The sequence below is a fragment of the Rhinatrema bivittatum genome, chromosome 6, assembly GCF_901001135.1.
Source record: "Rhinatrema bivittatum chromosome 6, aRhiBiv1.1, whole genome shotgun sequence".
Taxonomy (NCBI): domain Eukaryota; kingdom Metazoa; phylum Chordata; class Amphibia; order Gymnophiona; family Rhinatrematidae; genus Rhinatrema; species Rhinatrema bivittatum.
The window spans coordinates 162912949-162933694 of NC_042620.1; the positions used below are offsets into that span (position 1 = coordinate 162912949).

Genomic DNA, 20746 nt, shown 5'->3' on the forward strand with positions numbered 1-20746 from the left:
CACCTGTCTGTACTAGAGATGCTTCTCAAGACAGGAAATCAACGTTGGTGTTATCCCTTCCTGCCAAATGCTAGATTTTATAGTTGAAGGGTTACAGTGCCAGGAACCACCTTATCACCCTTGCATTTGATTCCTTATTTCTATTTATCCATATGAGTGGTTGATCATCCATCTTGAGGATGAACGTTGTCCCGGCAAGTAGTACCAAAAGGCCTCTAAGGCCTACTTGACTGCCAAGGCCTCCTTCTCAATTTTTGATTAATGTCTCTCCTTTGGCATCAGCTTCCAGCTGATATAGGCCACAGGCCATCTTTCTTTTGAACTAATACTGCTTCCAGGTCTACCTTTGAGGCATCAATTTGTACTGTGAAGGGTTTTGTGAAGTCCGGATTTATTAGGACCAGTTCAGAGCATAATATCTCTTTCAGAGCCTAGAAGGTCTTCTATCCTGTTGCTGAAACTGACCATTGGACCTTCTCTGGTGCTTTTTTAACAAGGGTCTTGTGAGAGGTTCTGCCTGTTCCGAGAAACTGGGTATAAATCTCCTGTATTACCATGTAAGGTCTAGGAAAGCTCTCAGTTTTGCTTTAGTGTGTAGATTGGAACCTGGATAATTGCCTCAATCTTCTGGGTCTGTGGGTGGACCTTCCCTTCCCAAGGGTATAGCCAAGATACTGGACTTTTTCCCTTCTCAGCAAGCACTTTTTTGGATTGGCCATCAGTCCTGCCTTCCTGAGACTTGTTGGCAAGGCCTGGAGTTGGCTTAGATGTGACCTCCAATCCAGGCTGTATACTGCTATAAGAGGTATACAGTGGTATACAGCCAGAGGTTTCAATATAAAAATATGAATTCTAATATTTATGAATACTGACCTGAGAGGAACAGAGACTTTAAAAGATGGATGCTAACATGCATGTCTCAGCCCAGAAAAACAAAATGAGGAACTTTTGACCAGGAAAACAATACTACCCAGGTTATCTGATCTGCTTGTTTAAGGGCTATAAGCTTCTTTCAACAAATAATGAAGTAAGCGGCCTAGGACAGCCACAGGTAAGAGGCGCACAAACAACTCAAGTCTACCTCAAAACAAGAAACAACCAATTCAAGAAAGGGGCTCACAGGTGAACTCTGAAAACAACAGCCTAGGGCTAGAGGAGGAGACCAAAAGAAAGACCCTTTTATAACTAAAGATGACGTCCGAGGCATCATCCTTGCCCCTCCCAGTCATGAAGGGAAAACTCTGGTCTCTGAGGTGAGAAATCTTCATGTAAGAGATTCCTGTTGTTACCTGACTACCTGTGCCAAAGCTGGTTTCCCTTCTCCTAGGCAGAGACAAGCCTTCTCAGCCCATCCTGCGACAGGGACCAAGAACACACATTCTCTTCACCAGAGATAAATCCTTTAGTATTTTCTGTGTTATTCAGATTGTGTAGGTATAATAGGGTAATAGAGCAACCTATCTATTGCACTGCCAGTCCTGATAGGTGTGGAATCAACAGGAAAAGAAGTGTACAGCATCAGATAGGTTACAGAACAACCTAGTACTGCTTACACCATGATGTCATCCAAGTAGGCAGCTACATAACCTTGATGTGGGTGCAGCAGGCGGTCAACCAAGCACTGAAATGTAGAGATGTGCATTTGTTTATCACGAATTAGGCAATTTTTTCAAAATTGCCTAATTCGTCGTGGGTCGGGGGCCCCGAACCCTGAAATGGATTTTCCCCGAACTTCGGGGAAATTTTGTTTTTTGGGTTTGTACGGGGGGAGGGGCACATTTTTTAAAAAATAAAAAACTACCCCAAGCATTAAAATTTACTATAATACAACTCCCCCCACCATCCCGATCTCTCCCCAAGACTTACTAACATCCCTGGTGGTCCAGCAGGGTCCCACCAGTGATTTCTCCCTCCGTGCTGTCGGGCCTACCTCGCATCAAAATGGCGCCGATAGCCTTTTTGAGCTTCGTTTTCCCACGTCATTTTTTGAGCCCATTTCATTTTTCCCCGTTTAGTTTTTTGTTCGTTTTTCCAAAAAACTAACCGAGGAAAAACGAACTTTACCCCGAAGTGTCCGACTCAAAAAATGACACGGTAGGAAAAAACGAAGCTCATCTCTATTGGCAATACCTTTTTTGTAAGGTCCAAGATAGAAATGAACTGGGCTGACCCCAGATGCTCAGTCAGCTCATCCACTTGAAGTATCAGGTATGCCTTGAGTTTCAAGACTTTGTTGACCTTTTTAAAGTCAATGCAGAACCTGATACTCTCATTTGGCTTTGGCACCAGTACTATGGGTGAGGATCAGTCCTCTAACTCTGAGCTGGAGAATCTACTTCACTTAACTCTCAATTACACAGCACCTGGCCTTGGGATTGCAACAGGGCAATTGCCATATGACAACTCCCAGAGGTGTAATGATGTCATGCTGCACAAGGTGGGTTTGACCCGGTAGGTTCAAGAAGATCTCTTTGTTTTGCTCCACTAGCTGATTTAAGTCAGCAGTCTGTGTGGTGGAGAGTTGCTCTTTGAAAGGAATCTGGGTTCAGTCTACCTCAGATCTGACCTCTGGGCCAAACTCTTCCTCTTGCACCACTCTGCATGTTGGTGCCTCTCATTTCTTTAGGAAATTTACATGGTAGAACTTCTATTTATCTGGCTGGGATATTTTATAATCCAATTTTCTCTAAAACCTCATAAGGGCATCGCCAGCAACTAACAACTTGCTTTCCAAAGATGAGAGAAGGATAAAGACTCGGTCCCTTGGTTGGAATACTCTTTGAACCGTGGGGTAAATGTATCCTTGGGCTTGGGTTGTCTAAGCCTTTTTAGGCATGTAACAACCCCAGCCTTCTTCAGTCATTCTTGCTCCCAGATAATGTAGTTGACTAGATTCTGCCCCAGATTTGACTCGTCTTCCCAAGTCTCATGAGCTATGTCCGAGATTCCCTCAGTCTCCTTCCATACAGTAACTCAAAAGGTGAAACCCTGTTGAGCTCTGGGATAATTCATGGACAGCAAACAGCACAGAGGGTAGCATTGTGTCCCAATTCTTGCCGTTTTCCACCACAAATTTTCTCAACATTTGTTTAAGCATCTTATTAAAATGCTCAACAAGGCCCTCTGTCTGCGGATGATATACCGAGGTACGCAGAGCTTTTACCTTGAGCAAGGTACAGAGCTGTTTCATTACCTTGAAACGAATGGAGTTCCTTGATCTGTTAAGATTTCCTTGGGCAGCTCAGGTCAGGAAAAAACCTTTATTAAAAGCAAACACCACTATCTGGGTCTTTATGTTATCTAAAGCTACTGCTGTCAGATATCTGGTGGCATAGTAAAGTATAATTTATATAGTAACAATGATGGCAGAAAAGGACCACATGGCTCATTCTGTCTGCCTAGCAAGTTTCTTATGCTAGTTTCTGCCACTACATGCAGGATACCCTATGTTTTTCTCAAGAGTAGTAACTGTTGTTCAGTAACTGTCAGCTACCCCCAAGCCTTCTGATAAAGTAGTAATATTTACAGTCAAACAAACCCAAGCAACTATCAAACCCATGTATTACTGCTAACAACATTTTTACTGGGTGAGGAGCCTTCTTGATAATTCATACAATGCTGCTTGACATTCTTTGCTTTGGGAAATAAGATGTACTTATTTCCCCAAGCAGATCTTGCTAAAGGCCCCACTAGATCCATATGCACCCTTTTAAATTAATCTCTATACTCAGCATTGGTATAAGGGTTGCCAACTGGACCCCAACAGGCTTAGTTAATTGACACATCAGCAGGACTGGCAAAATAGCTGGACCTTTTGGTATATGCCAGGCCAAAAGAACTGCCCTAATATGCTCCCTCTGGTTTCTTCCATGCTTAAGAGACCCCTTAAAAGGTACCATTGTGCTAAATGCAGTTCCTGCTAATGATAGGGTTTTAGAACTAGGAGTTGTTCTATCATTTCTCCCTCCAGATTTCCTTTTGTTATCTGGTAAAGTAGGTCTCTTTTCAATACAAAATAAGGGTGAATGGGATCTTTATTTTCTTCTCCAGGGACTAGCTTACCATCCACTCTCTGGATATGGTCATGTGCAGACTTAAAGGTCTCATCATCCCTTTGAGCCTGTCTGAAATTCCTTAAGCATTGCCCATTTTCCAACTCAAAGGGGTTAGGTATGCTATTCTGGGTAGATAGCTGCCCTTCCTCTGAATCTGACCCCCTTCTCTCCAGTGGCCATGGAATTAGTAGCATAATTCTATTTTTCCTGTCAGTGTTGCCTCCAGGATTTAGGGATCTTAGTCTTTACAATGCAGGTTGGAATCTTCTAAAGGGAAGAGATCTTAAAATTATAGTTCTTCATTGCTGGGGGTGGGGGAACCAGATGTGAGTTGGTTCCACAGGATTTTGAAGTTCAGACAATCTCATCCTATCACCACTGGGTATAGAAGCCAAGGAAGAACTCCCACTTCTATTTTATCTTGGCAAACTTGTTGTACAGTTGTACATGGCTTGTTGGATACTGCCTTTGGTCCCTGTAGATTCATATCAGGGTCACTGTTCTGGCATAGTCAATCCAGACCTGCTTCACTAAGTCTCTTTGAATGAGTGTTTTTATACTCCCAGAGTCAGAGTTGGAATGCCATTAGGCTCAACAGCAATCACAAAAGTAAAGACTCCCTAGCTGGGGACATGCACAAAATTACAAAAGTGTGGGGTCACGACATTAATGACCATTAGCTCATCTTCCCTGCAGGGAGTCTCATACAAAATGGCCCCTTTCTCCATAGCTTAAACATGGCGGTCCCATTGGGATTTGTAGTTGAGATGAAAAATCCAGCCAATCTGGCTTCCCTGACTGATGGAGCCTCCTGCCCTGAGGGCTCCAGAGTCCTTTACCCAGGTTGGGTGGTCTCCTCTGAGACTGTGGCAATTCAGGCATGGACTGGGCTTGGTAATAGATCTCTGCCTTTTCTAATGCCATTTCTAGTATATGTCCGGGTGTTAGGCCACCCACTGCCACATTAGGTGTTCTAATCCATCTAGGAATTATTCCAGCAAAACCATTTTGGCTACCTCCATACCAGTCTTTCCTTCCGGGCACAGCAACTTCCAAGCTGCATCCATAAACCTATGGAAATGGTTCCATGGAATTTCCTCTGGTTGAAGAACTCCTCGCTGAAATCGCTGTTGATAGGCTTTTGGAGTGAATGCCACTCTCTATTGGACAGCTGTTTTGACTTCAGCATATGTAGTCCTTCCTTACGAGTTGGTGGTTTGAAAAGCAGCTTGACTACTTCCAGTAAGTAGGTTCCCCAGATAGGCAGTCATTCTATCTTCTGGCCATCTTGCCAATTGAACTGTATGTACAAAGTTTTCAGGAAACACTCGGGGGTCTTCTCATGGGGCCATCTTAAGTATTACTGGCGACAAGGAAGGTGGCATGGTTACGGCGTTTTGCACGGCTTCTGCCACCTGGGTTAACACCATGTTTTGTTGCATAACTTGCTAGTGTAATGCCTGCTGCTAGCCAATTTCATTTTGCATGGCGGCCTGCAGTTGTTGCTGTCCTGCAGTAAGGAGCTGTATTACCAGCAACATCTTCTTTTCTTGTCACACTGTGCAAGCAGTGAAGCTGATTAGCTCTCTGGGAGAAGAAGAGAGGACAGAAAACAAAAATACCTTTCTGGCCTGACCAACCCTTACTATTTACTTCCCTACCTGCTGAAGGGGGGGATAGCCCCTTAGCCTGCTCTACCAGAGTCTCAGGCTGTCTTTGCAGCCAAACCCCAGGAAGGAAAAAAAATCTGTACCTTTTTGTTTTCTCTTTCTGTGCAGTGGACTCCTGTCTGTGCTTCTCAATTAGACCAGAAGGCCCCATTGCTGTCACCATATGTGGTTGCTTGTAAGTGGCCACAGGTGGAGAAATAGACAGGAGTACACAAACAAAAGACTTTATAGGAAAAACAAAACACAGCATAATGGCTGCTTATCTCAGCAGTCCCTTGTGTTAACTTAACAAACAGTCAAATATAAGTTGTTCAGGCATAGGCTGGCTTCCAGCCTTCTCCTTGGGGCCTAATCCATCCTTCTGGGGCCTACTTTCTTATGCTAGGTTGCAGAGACCCTCCCTGGGCCCAGAATCCCTTGCTGGCTTGGGTCTTAAGGAGGACCAGGCCAGATAATTGTGGCTGGTCTTTTAAGGTGTTTTGAAGGAACACCCTCACAGGTTCCAATAAAGAACCACAGAGAGAAACAACTGAGTGATCAGGAGGAGAATAACAAGATTAATGTATCTTAGGTACATTATAAAATACTGGCACCCTGATGTCATGAGGTATTAAATATTGAATTTCCTTTCTAGTGAGGAAATGTAATTGCTTTGCTCAATCTACATGTTGCTTGATTTCCTTGTGAATTTCTTCCAAAGGATCATATGGTAATAACTTGTAGTGCACTAAATTATTCAATTGCCTCTAAACTTAGAGCAAGATATTTCTGCCGATGCAAAATAATCACTGCTTCTCCTTTGTTAACAGAGTGAATGATAATATTAGGATTGGTACATAACTCTTGAAGTGCATTCCTTTCAGTCCAAGAGACATTTAAGAAAGTCTCAGTAGGCTGATGTTCCAGCATGGCAATATCTTTCAATACCAATTGTTTATAAACCATGAGGTAAAGGATTGCATAGTCCCAATCCTATCCAACTGGAGGTAGGTCTAACAACTGAACTGTTGATTTGTTCCTTGCTGCTCCATAAAAATAATTTCAACTGCAAACGTCTAAAAAAAATCTATGAATCTTTGTAAATTTGAAATGGATTGTATATTTCAGTTGGGACATATGCCAATCCTTTACTTAAAACCATTTCCTGCATCTCTGGCAATACCTCTCTGAATAGATTGATCACACAAATGTAGATTCTGTAACTGACATCATGTCATTGGTCTTGACTACTTGTCTCCTGGATGAAAAACTCCTATTCTGATGTGATATATTCGCTGACCTAGCTGACTATGACAAAGTTATGCTAAAAAAAGATGAAGTGTCTTAAGTTAGATACCCCAAACATGATACCAAAAACTCAGGCAACAGACTTGAGAGTGGTGTTCAATATACAAAGTATTTAATGTAATTTATAAAATAATATCCATGCAAGTACAGCAAAAATTATCACCATGAAAAGCAAAATAATTGCTTCCAAAATCACTGTTTCCATGTCTATTTTCATCCTGAATCGGTGTCCTTTTCTCAGCAATAACTTCCCTTTGTCCAAAATTCTTTTCTTGAGCACTGCATCAGCTTGACTGTTAGGTAGTCAAGCAGTCCAAATACTGCTCCTGCCAGAAAGCGGATTTCCCTACAAGGCTGGAAAGCACACACAAAACAGGCCCACTCTCTTCAAAACAACAATCTCTTCTCTCTTCTCTGCACACAGAGAAACCCTTTCTGAACCATGAGGGTACAAAAATAGGATTTCTGCTTGTTATCCTCTTGTAGCAGGTGGAGGGCCCACTAGGATTACCCACACAAATCCAAAAAGCTTCCAAAACTCCATGAAAGCAGAAAGCCACCTCAATCCAAACTATATCCCACTCTTCAATTCAAAACAGCAAACAACTCCACAACTACTCCACCCCCAACTCCAGCTCCTGTTTCAACTCCAACTAAGCATGCTCAACCCCAGTTTATATAAGGGAGAACTCACCAAACCCAAAATCAGGGGGAATGGTCATCATAAGAGGAGGATCCAAAAATGTAAAACTCTCCCAGCAGATGAAAAGGGAAAATGGCAAACGCTTGGTAAGAGTGTGAAGCTACCATTGTACTAATATAGGAAGATTTTAAAAGTCCTATGCGTGCCAAAGCTGGGAGATACATGCAGAAGCCATGCCCGTGCATGCCATGTGAATTTTAAAAGGAGCTACACGCACAAATTGGGAAGTCAAAAAAGGGGTGGGGTATGAGAGGAGTCTGGGCAGGGCATGGGCGGGACATGGGCATTCCAGGTTTGTAATCTAAAATATGTGGGTAAATATTTATGTGCACCAGCGTGCCCTGGGGACGACTCTACTGTGTAACTTTATTTTTGCTATGAATGGCATGTAAGTTTTAAAATAAAAAAATCAGGGCTAGTCAGCAGGGTGTAAGGACTGTGTATACCTGAGCCCCTCTTGCCATGACACAGTCTCTTAGGTAGAGTCCTGAGACCCACACCAGCAAGTCTTAGCACTGGCCAGACTATGACTGAGTCCAAAAGTCTATACAAAGACCATGCTGTGGCTTAAGCTAGGCAAGGACAAGACTGACGGCTTGAAACAAGGCTGATGGCTTGTGACAAGGCTGATACAGGCATATGTGCTGTCTCGACTGTTGAGGTCTGGAGATAAAAACCTTCTATCAATTTCTACAGTGAAAACAGCGTGACTGAGTCAGACCCATTCCAGATCATTTTTTGTCTCTGGACCTATATTGTGAAATTCGTTGCCCTTGGTCTTACAGCATTTAATAATGTTAATTTGTTTAGAAAACAGTTGAAAGCAGTCTTATTTAGGCAGGTATATGAGCTGGAATGATAAATATCAACAAGAACACGGTGGTGATGATGATGGGGCCTGCAGGGTACACGGCCTGTCTGGCTTTCTCTGCCGGTCCCATCAACCAGAACCGGCAGCAGCAAGGTGGAGGACACGCTGAAGAGATCTCCCTTCCCCCCAGAATGAGGAGGGAATTGCTGGCATCATGTTGGCTTCCCGCCCACCAACAAGAACACTATGGCAGCAATAATGGGGCCTGCAGGGTGCGTGGCTTGCCTGGCCATCTCTACCAGCCCGCGTCAACCAGAACCAGTAGCAGTGAGCGAAGGATGCTCTGAAGAACTCTCTCTTCAGAGCAGGTATAGGAGAGGGTTGCCGGTGCCATTTCAGCTGCCCGGCCACAGCCACCCACCACCCACCCACCAACAAGAACACCATGGTGACGCCACCGAAGGCGTATGCGCCATAGGGGCGCACACCTGTGTTGCGCATACGAAAGAGCGCAACAAGGGAGCTTGCCCCTTTGTGCGCCCCTTCGTGCAGACCTGAAGTGCTTTATTCAACTGAAACTTGAACATAATTATGAAAATCATGGATCAGATGTGCTTCATTGAGCCTTTACTAAGACGGGGTCTGTATGGAGAACAAAGGCATGCCCCAAGAAAGAAGCAAAGAAGGATCATGACTCGGTCTTCCCTATGATAAGTATTAACTCTTCTGCTATCTCCTCCTGCTTAAAGTTTATTCTTCTTCTATTAAATGTTCAGTCTCTGTAAAAAAAAAAAAATCCCTTTGATCAATGACCTGCTAGAAGACCTACACCCCACTATTTTTTGCATTTCTGAAACCTGGCTGAATGACAAAGATAATGTTCTCTGATACCAAATTTCCCACCCTAATTATGAGGTATTTCATTTTCCTAGACCTAAATGAAATGTTGGGGATTTATTAATAATTAGTAAAAAAGAACGTAAACTAGTATCTTACAAATTAGAGATCAACCCTCCCTATGAAGTGGCAATTCTAAAATCTCCTCAACTAAACATAGGACCGGGAGAGTTCCAAGTTGGCACAGTCGAATTGAGGCTGATGCAACTGCAACCAGGGTAACCCCAGAATGATAGGGTGCATGGCCTTCTCTAACACAAAGAAGGGAATTGACACAATATGGAGAGCTCCGGTGCAAAAGGTTACTGGTTCAATGCAACAGGTCACGTCACCCGGCAAAGGCTCTCCATGGATAGATGATAAGAGCAGTGGAACCTTCAAAGTGACAAGGGTAATCCTCAAATGTTCCACTAGGCGTCGAAGTATAAAGTTGCCTCCTGCCCCTGAATCCACCAGGGCAAGAGTTTGAAATTCAGACAGTCCGAAGATCAGGGAGACTGGGAGAGAGAGCGGAGAAGAGGGCGTAGTAAGGCCTAAGAACAGTCCTCCCGCAGGACTTAGGCCTGTCCGTTTTCTGGACGAATTGGGCATGTTGGGACATCGTGACCAGCTTGTCCACAGTACGTACCCAGGCCATGCCTCTCCCGAGGTCTTCTCTCATTTGAAGTCAGGTGACTGCGACCAAGTTGCATCGGTTCCTCTCCACTGGCAACGGGTATTGCTGGAACCATCCAAAGTGCAGGTTTAGCACGAACCTCCCTCTGAACCGATTCTTTACTAGGCTTTTGTTCTTTCACTTTATCACGAAGCCGGTGGTCAATTCTAGTAGCCAAAGCCACTAGTTCATCCAGCGAGTCAGGTGTCTCACGAGCAGCCAGCTCGTCTTTCAAGCAAGTATCCAGACCTCTGAAGAAGAGGGTTTTCAGACATTTCGGATCCCAGCATAATTCCGTAGGAAGAGTCTTGAACTCTATTGCAAAATCAGCCAGTGGTCGGTTGTCTTGCTTCAGGTCCACCAGAGTAGAACCAGCAACAGTCACTCGAGCAGGATCATCAAAAACGGATTTAAACAAATCCAAAAATCCGTCAATATCCTGCAGAATTGGCTCCTTATGTTCCCACAGCGTTGAGGCCCAAGACAAGGCCCTTCCATCAAGACAAGATGGAATATAAGTAGTCTTGGCATAGGCTGTGGGGAAGTGAGAAGGCTGTAATGCAAAATGCATGCACCATTGATTTAGGAAACCTCTAGTTCTTTGAATCTCTCCAGAGAAACGAAGTGGAGCAGCCAGAGGTACCTTAATCTTTATAGTTACTTCAAGTAACAGACCTTCATTACTGGAAGCAGCGCCTTGATTCTTCTGTGCGTACAGCTGATGGAACGCAGAAGTGAGTTTCTCCAATGCGTCTTGTTGTTCAGCCAAACGCCGGGCCAGGCCGGGAATGGCCTACAGGGTATTGAGCTGTGCCAGATCCATTGAGTTAGCAATCTGTTATAATTAGTTATAATCTGTTATAATTAGTGAGGTTTGGGTGGACCCTTGGACACTGTGACAGCTGACCATGCCCATGGGGGAAATCCCGTGAGGGGCCATAGGTCAGGCTCAGTTCTGGACACACAAACACAGATTATATCTTTATTTAGACAGTTTGAGAAGCCACCAGAGGTGGCAATAGTGAGTAGAAGATATAGCCCGACTGGACTAGTATTCCCCAGGGCACTGGAACAGTGGTTCCTCCGGTAGCAGTGCTGTAGTGGAGAGAACTGAGATAATGAGTACAATAGAACATTCACAGAGTCCCAAATATGGAGAGGCCCCGAGATAGGGAAAGCTGGCTCTTGAGGAGTGAGTACCAGATCCCTGGGAGCAGAGAGACTCGTTGGCAAAGTACTCACATAGCGGTTCTACATAGGAGATGGCACTTGCGCTGGAATGGAGGTAGGCCCTCGAGGAGCGAGTACCTGGTTCCAGGGAGACAGCTCTGAGGAGTAGATGATAGTAGTACTCACTGATGGTGTCTGTAGCGAATTCTTCCAAGTAGAAGAGGAGATAGATGCAGGCAGCGAGTCAGGGAACATGGGCCCTCCAGGAGCGAGCACCAGTTACCTGATAGCAACCTGAAAGAAGCAAAAGAGGCCTCCGAGGAGCAGGTACTCCATTAGCAGAAAGAGTCCAATAGAGTTGGATAGGCAGAGTAGCTGGGTACGGAGAGCGAATCCCATCCATAAGAATCACCCTTGCTAATTCAATGGCTAGCAATAAACTGTAGGCTTAAATATCCATACAGCGTGATGTCATCACAGGGGGACGCCCCTGAGGAACGCACCAATGAGGAAATAAGAATGAGGGCCGCGCGGCGCGCGCGCCCTTAGGTACCTGTAGATCATGGCGGGAGGCAGCGCCCAAGCCGGTCCGGGGACACTGCTGAGGATGGCAGGCAGACGCCGCTGCAGCCAGGCATCCGTGAAGAGCAGGAGGAGCCGCAAAAAAGGAAAGGTAGGCAGAGTGAAGCAACAAATAGCTATTGCGTCATTGTGCATATCTACTAAAATTCCCCCCACTTATGTGATGGAGGTGGCATTTGCATGCAAATGCATACATCCATATAAAATTGCACGCACATGTATGCACGTACATATGATTTTATAACATGCAGGCATATATGCATGAATCTTATAAAATGGCTACCGTCCATTCGTGAGAGCCGGCATATGCACGTGCATGTGCACCTGCACGGCAGTTAAAAGTTGCCATCCCTGTGCCCACTATTTCCCAAAAATGAAAAATAGATATATTTTTATTTTTAAATGAAACCAAAATGGGCTCATTCTTAAGGTTTACACTTTTGTTTCAAATGAATGCATATCCCTAATGCTGAGCTAAGATACCAGTAGGAGAATTGAACATAATGAAAAGGTAGTTACAAGGGACAGTACTATATTTTGTCAATTTAGATATCTTGAATAATTAGAAGTGATAAGAGGAGGATTAGGCAAGAAGAAAATATTTCAAAATCTGTTAATCCATTAATAGTTATACCTATAAACATACATGCAATACAGAAAAATAGAAGAGATGGCAGAAAAGGACAAAATGGTCCATCTAGTCTGCCCAGCAAGCTTATGGTAGCATCTGCCATGCCATACAAGTCACCTTCATACTTATCAGTTTCCCAGACCATCAAAGTTGGAGCCCTTGTTGATTGCTGTTTGAGTCCATTTCCCCATTACCTTTTGCTGTTGAAGCAGAGAGCAATGTTGGAGTTGCATCAAAAGTATCAGGCTTATTGGTTAAGGGTAGAAACAGCCGCATCAGTTGTTTGTTTTTTTGTTTTTGTATTTGTTTTCCAAGACCATAAAATTCAATGTCCTTGTTGGTTGTTGTCTGAATCTAATTCCCCTTTTCCTCCTGCCATTGAAGCAGAGAGCAATAATGGAGTTGCATCAACAGAATGAAGGCTTATTGATTAAGGGGCGGATTTTAAAAGGAGCGCGAATAGCCTACTTTTGTTTGCGCTCCAGGCGCAAACAAAAGTACGCTGGATTTTAGTAGATACGCGCGGAGCCGCGCGTATCTGCTAAAAACCTGGATCGGCGCGCAAGGCTATGGATTTTGTATAGCCGGCGCGCGCCAAGCCGCGCAGCCTACCCCCGTTCCCTCCAAGGCCGCTCCGAAATCGGAGCGGCCTCGGAGGGAACTTTCCTTTGCCCTCCCCTCACCTTCCCCTCCCTTCCCCTCCCTTCCCCTACCTAACCCACCCGCCCGGCCCTGTCTAAACCCCCCCTTACCTTTGTCGGGGGATTTACGCCTCCCAGAGGGAGGCGTAAATCCCCGCGCGTCAGCGGGCCTCTGCGCGCCGGGATGCGACCTGGGGGCGGGTCCGGAGGGCGCGGCCACACCCCCGGGCCACCCCGGAATGCTCCCGACACGCCCCGAAAACGCAGCGCGGTTCGGGCCCGCCCCCGACACGCCCCCCTACACGCCCCCTCCGAAAACCCCGGGACTTACGCGAGTCCCGGGGCTCTGCGCGCGCCGGTAGGCCTATGTAAAATAGGCTTACCGGCGCGCAGGGCCCTGCTCGCGTAAATCCGCCCGGTTTTGGGCGGATTTACGCGAGCAGGGCTCTGAAAATCCGCCCCTAAGAGTAGTAACTGACACACCAGCAAGTTATTCCCATGCACTTTTTTCTTCATTTCTATCCTCTAGCTTTTAGGGATCCACAGTGTTTATCCCATGCCCCTTTGAAATCTTTCATTGTTTTTGTATTTACCACTTCTTCCGGAAGAGCATTCCAGGCATTCACCAGCCTTTCTGTGAAGAAATATTTCCTGATGTTGGTTCTGAGTCATCCTCCCTGGAGTTTCATTATGTGACTCCTAGTTCTACTGATTTCTTTCCAACACAAAAGTTTGTTGATTGTGCATCATTAAAACCTTTCAGGTGTCTGAAGGTCTGTATTATATCTCCCTTGTACCTCCTCTCGTCCAGGGTATACATATTTAGGTCTTTCAAGCTCTCCTCATATGTCATCTGATGGAGACCCCCCCCCCCCCACCATTTTAATTGCCCTTCTCTGGACTGCCTCCACCTGTCTCTGTCCCTTTTGAGATAAGGTCTCCAGAACTGAACACAGTACTCCAGGTGAGGCCTCAACAAGAACCTGTACAAGGGAATTATCACCTCTTTTTTCTTACTGGTTATTCCTCTCTCTATGCAGCCCAGCATTCTTCTGGCTTTAGCTATTGCCTTGTTACATTGCTTCGCATCTTCAGATCCCTAGATACTATCACTCTTGCTCCATGCACAACAGCCCTTCACCCACCATCACATACAGCTCTTTTGTATTACCGCACCCCAGATGCATGACTCTGCACTTCTTGACATTGAATCCCAGCTGCCATATCTTTGACACTTTCAAGCTTCCTTAAATTATGTCTCATTCTCTCTACTCCTTCTGGCATGACCACTCTGCTGCAGATCTTAGTATCATCTGCAAATAGGCAAACTTTATCCTCTATCCCTTCCGCATTGTTGCTCACAAAGATATTGAACAGAACTGGTCCTAACACTGATCCTTGTGGCACTCCACTTAACACTGTTTTTCTCTTCAGAGTAGGTTCCATTTACCATTACACCCTGTCTTCTATCTGTTAACCAGTTTTTAATCCACACCACCCTTGACGCTCACTCCTAAGCTTCTCATGTTATTCATAAGCCTCCTACGCGGGACCATATCAAAAGCTTTGCTAAACTCCAAGTAGATCATGTCGAGCACTATTCCTCAATCCAATTCTTTAGTCATCCAATCAAAAAAAATCAGATTTGTTTGACAGGACCTTCCCTGGTGAATCCATGCTGCCTCAGCAATCCTCCTGACTGTAGATAGCTCACTATCCTTTCCTTCAACAGAGTTTCCATTAATTTTTACACTACCGAGGTGAGGCTAACCGGCCTGTAGTTTCCAGCCTCCTCTCTTCTACCAATCTTGTGAAGTGGGACCACCACCACTCTTCTCCAATCACTCAGCACCACTCCCACTTCCAGGAATCTATTGAACAGGTCATGCAGCAGACCCGCCAATTCATCTCTGAGATCCCTGAGTATCCTGGAATGAACCTCATCTGGCCCCCATGGCCTTGTCCACTTTCAGTTTTCCAAGCTCTTCCCATACATGCTCTTCTATAAATGGAGTTTCAAGTATCCCAGCCTTGTCACCACATCCAAAGGTTAATACCTTTTTTTTCTTAAAACTTTAGCACCAGTTATTTCAATACAAACTAGCCAGGAGTCTAAAAACACTAGCTAGATTGAATAGATAGAAATTTCACAATATATTCAGTCTGTGTATATATTTATTAAGGAGAGTGCAGGGAAAATATCATAGTGCACTTGTTTGGAGTTGTATAAGGGAAGCACAATACGTTATTAACCTCTATATCAGACAGTTCCAAAAGGAATCTTCCCTTTGCCATTTTTCTTTTTTTAGATTCACAATTAATGTCAAATAGTTCCAGTTGAAATTGTGCTGCATGTGACTCTTTTATGGCTTTTCTCAAAGGCATAACTAGTGTTTTCTCTTCTTATCTATGCCTCATTTCCCCTACAAACATGCTCGCCTCTCTGAGAGCTGCATCTAAGATGTACTGTCAGTGGTGTATATGTAGGATGTATTCTCCAGTCCAGCCCATCCATAGACCTGGCTGCTCTGTTCTCATGTGAATCTTCTGTTTCATCTAAAATCTTCAAGGTCAGCAGTATCCCTTAAGAAAAGAGTAGCCAGGCTCACACATTTGATTCTCTCTCCCTTTGCATATTCTGTCTAATATTTAGCCATTTTATTATTATTTTGACCCTTACCTATAGGTTTTCACGGTTAGCATATTTCTATTACTTCCTTTGCATTAGATCTATTTCAGGAATGCTGATTAGAATTGGCAGGCCCAACAGACTCAGCAACACAAAGAGGGCAATATTCAAACTGTCTGATGCAAAGTCCTCAGGTATTATTTGCCCATGGGCTGTGCACCAGTTCTCAAAGGGAAAGTATGGGCAAAAGAAATTATGGGGGAAAAAAAGGGCCTGTAGACATTTTTGCACCTGCTTTTTCGGAGGGTACTTTTTCCATAGAAAATAATGCATGTAGATTTGAAAATGCAATCTACATGGGTTATTTTCTTATCCCCCTCCCCCAGGAATGTCTCCTATGTGAGTAAAATTATGTGCGTACTTTTAGCCACATAGAGGGAGAGCAATGTTCAGACAATCCTTTTACCTAGTTAAGTTGGTATGTATCCAGGCAAATTACTTTTAAAAATTAGCTTCCTTAGGCACAGCTTCTTTGCTGTAACACAAAAACAAAAATCCACCATCTATAGGAGCAACATAAGCAAATGCAGTTTCTCCTCAGCTTAGCAAATATACAATAAATGGTTACCCCAATGAAGGGTATCAAGTTCTCTGAAGTAAAATCTCTGTGCCTCCAGAGAGCATTCTCGCTTTAGTGTCCAGGCTAAACGTTCTCAGGCTTCCCTGATTATGGGAATGTCTGCATAGGTGAAGCCTGTTTCCTAGCAACCTGCTGGTTTCAAACCGAGCCTCTCTCCTGTGTAGCAGGAGAGAACCATACCCTGATCTGGATTATGCATAAAGTGCTAAAATATAATACTGTACTGTATACCCAGGATACCCAGGTTAACATATTTGATTTTCAACCTAGCTATAGAAAAGTGCTTTCAGTATTGTATTAATATAAGATACTCCAGTCTACTTTTTAACCTGTGTGTTCCTTATTAAAATTATTGTGTAGTGCATCAGATATATACGGTATAATGTTTGTTTAATATTATTATAGCTATGAAATTGGGCAACATTATGTTCTCTTGTCATCTACATGTTGATATTTTTAGGGTAATATTCAAAGGCATTTCCTTGGATAAAACAGGCTTTTACTGTGGAAATGGCCTGTTATAAATTTGTCTGCATATGTGGGTAAACTATGTGCTTATGGCCTGTATACACATAAGTTTATCCACAGTGAGCAGAGGACATCCTGGGGACAGAGCTAGTGAGGAGTTTTCATTTCCAAGCATACTTTTGTATATTGAAAACTTTGCATGTAAATTTCCTCAAAAACGTTTTGCATATAAGTTAGCAGGTATAATTGTGTGCTGTTTTGGTGGCATACTTTTCAAAAGAAAGTTACATGCATACTTGTCCTTCGAAACTTGATATAATTTAACTTATGTGTATATTTGAAAATGCATATGGACTGTTATAAAATTAAATTATCCCTTTGTGTTTTTCCTTCAAGAATGGGAGATTCTCCATATACTAATTCCTATACCACAAAAATGAATACATCAACAACTCTGGTAGAAGATGGTAATTTATTACAACGGGATGCCCAGATTTCAGAAAACAGTACATTACCAGGTACCTTATTTATTCATCAGCACTACTTAATGAGGACTCATAAAAATGATCGTTAATCAAATTTTACATAGGAATTTTGGAGAATGTTTCAGTTGCTTAGGCCAGGATTTTCCATTCTCGCAGAGAATGGTGAATCCCGGCGGTAACGGGGGGCAGGCCTGCGAAAGCCAGCAGCGATCGCACCACCGCTGTGTTATCGCTGCCGGCTTTCACACCCAATAGGGGGTTATTTTCTAAGGCTAACTCTTGCCGGGGGCAGAGTCGGGGCAGAGTCGGGAGGAGTCGAGGCAGCAAGGAGGTGGACGCGGCGCCATCTTTGCTGGCGGCGATAAGATAAGACACATTATCGCTGCCAGTAGTGCGCCCAATAGCGCCACCTCTCACGGTGGCGCTATTGGATGCAAAAGCCAGCAGCGATAACACTGCAGTGGTGCGATCGCTGCCGGCTTTCACAGGCCCACCCCCCCCTTCGCAGCCCCCCCCCCGCCCCCCGTTACCGCCGGGATTCACCATTCTCTGCGAGAATGGAGAATCCCGGCCTTAGATTGCTATACATATGCTCATTTTAGCATTTTTTAGTGGAGAGGGTACTTTATCACAAGGGGTGACATATCATATAGCAGCAAGGATCCTGAAATATCCTGTGAATATCATGCTGAAATACTGTGGCACCATCCGTGCTGGAGGAGTGTATTGGTTTTATTGGATTTTGTGCGAGTTCCCCTTTGAGCCCTAAATGGAATAGGGGCTGGAAATCTGTACATTTGTAATCTCTACCTACCTGTTATTTTGTCATATGATAAAACCATTATTTCATGTCATATTTTCTGAGGACCTCCAGCTTTTGTTGTTTATGGGCCACAGAGAAGAGGGTAAACAATTTATGCTTGTGGTAAATGAAGCTGCTGAAATATTCACTCTCATTGTTATTTCTGAAGATGCTGTTTAAAAGTTATGGAGAAGCAAATCCTTTATACATGTATTGCATGGTACAGGGGACAAAATTGTCAAATATCATCTTTGTATGTAATCAGCTATCCAATTTGACCTTTTTTTAAATTATATATTTTTGTCTCGATAATCAGATTTTCGGCAATCTCCATTAATCTGGACTTATGGCTTCCAAGTACTCGATCAAATAATTAGCGCTGGGCAGGTAATGTGGATGCATGCTGTACAGTGGTGAATGCAATGTTTTTCTTTAGTTTATGATACACCATGCTATTAAATTAACATTTACCTAAAATAAATTTGGCCAACATTTGTGCTTATTTGTTAAAGGTCAAGTTTAAGTTAAAGAAGGATGTGTGTCCAAAAGGTATAGCTGTTCCAAGTGAGATAAAGTAGTGTTCCAAATCTTCATTCAAAGCAATATGTCCAAGTTAGTGAAACAAATACAGACATGGATTTATCAAAATGCACTAAATACTGCATGTGATAGAAAAAGGGGTGTGTTTTATGGTAATAGGAAGTTTATTACAATTTGTGCTAATACCTAGGTGAAGAGCTAAGTTACTGCAAGTTGTGATAATTTGAGATAAGTGTAGTATTTCCTACATACAACCACTGGAGGGAGGGGAGGGAGGGAGGGGAGAGAGAGAGAGAGAGAGAGAGAGGGAGAGAGAGAGAGAGAGAGTGAGTATCTGGCCATAATGCCCCAACACTAGATAGGTATTTATATCTCTATGGGAGGCCCACCTAGTAACTTGAGGTGAGGTTTAGATATTAGTGTAGGGGTTAGGGGCCACTTTGACATTCAAAGTGAGATGTACGAACAGAAAAGTGCTCTCTTGTGAAAATTTAATGACCCTCGGAGTGAGGAAACTCACTCAAAGATGAGATTTGTGCAATGTTCTCTCAATCTAGCTTGATGTTACCCAGGTAGAGAGACCATCAAGCTAGGTTGAGAGAACATTGCACAAATCTCATCTTTGAGTGAGTTTCCTCACTCCGAGGGTTATCAAATCTTCACAAGAGAGTACTGTTCTGTTCGTACGTCTCACTTTGAATGTCAAAGTGGCCCCTAACCCCTACACTAATACCTCAACCTCACCTCACGTTACTAGGTGGGCCTTCCATAGAAATATAAATACCTATCTAGTGTTGGGGAGTTACAGCTAGGTTCTCTCTCTCTCTCTCTCTCTCTCCCTCTCTCCCGCTCTCCCCCTCTCCCCCCTTCTCCCCCCTCCCCCTCCCCCTTCAGGAGTCTCAAAACTACTAAAACAGGCATTTGAGAACATGTCACAAAATGCAATCAAGCTATCACACAGCTTAACGCTACTGAAAAAGGTGTAGTTAAAACTAGCATTAAAGCTGTGCAATAGGACTTCACAAAACAGTAAACCCACTCCTGCCCCTAACTCCTCCTCTTTTTCAGATTTGCATCGCACCATACATTATAGTGCTATCGCGTGCATTAAAGGCACTTTTCGCATGCAATAAGCCCTTAACGCATGCAAAAACGCCTTTTAGCATTTTGATAAATGACCCTAACAGTCTTCCAATGTGGGTGTGTTTCACCATAGGAGCTACATTGGGAGGGACCACAAAGGCAGATACACATCTGTATAAAAGAACAGAGAATTATAAATAGAACAGCAGCAAAAACAGCAATTAGAAGAAAACATGCATGAAAAGAACATACCAATTTGTGGTTCATAAATTAAATATAGAACTAGAAGCTGAGGTGTCCTGAAAGCAACCATAAAAGTACAAAATACTGTACAATATAATTTAAATGTTTAGAAACAAGATAAATTAAACATTTTCAAAAACAGAAGCAAGATAGGAAAAAGGGTACCTACCAAACAGCATATGGTATACGGTGGCTTAAACAGGTCAGAGAGGAACATCAAAAGCTTTTTTTAAGGTATTCTATAAGGTAATAGAATAAAGAACATTACAGAATAAGAAAATGAGGTGGTCTAATGAAATGTGAAAATAAAATAGTACATGTTGAACTCACTTTAAAGGACGCTGAAAACAGCAAAGGTTCAGCTACCTAGAAGGATGCCTACTATATTACAGGAGGAAGCAAATGAAAAATTTGAAAAACTGTGGCAAAAGATTACCATACAATTAGCCAATCAAGTGCCTCCAAAACTGAATTACGTGAGACCAATCCGAGAGAATAAGAGAAATAGAAATGGGCCTTTTTGAACGCAAGCTGAAAAAAGAGAGAGATGGCCTGAAAGAGACCTGAACAATAGGTAACGAGAAGGGTAGAACCTGAAAGAAACCTAAATGATGAGATATGGATGAAACATATGACTGGAAAGGGAACTAATGAAGCACATGAAGTGAGGCCAAAGTGAAATGAAAACAAGAGAGCTTAAAGGAAGCTTAAAGGAACACTATCCACTCGATCTCCTTATTAAGGCCAGCAAGTG

The 20746-nt window shown here is 43.5% G+C and overlaps 1 protein-coding gene across 1 annotated transcript in view; it reads left to right on the plus strand.

Annotated features, from left to right (window-relative positions):
- ABCA12 (ATP binding cassette subfamily A member 12) overlaps window positions 1–20746 on the plus strand; it is a 615834-nt gene that overhangs the window by 77486 nt on the left and 517602 nt on the right. Inside the window, exon 4 of the mRNA XM_029607914.1 lies at window positions 17236–17357. Within this exon, the coding sequence (XP_029463774.1) occupies window positions 17236–17357 (122 nt within the window). The remainder of the gene's footprint in view (window positions 1–17235; window positions 17358–20746) is intronic.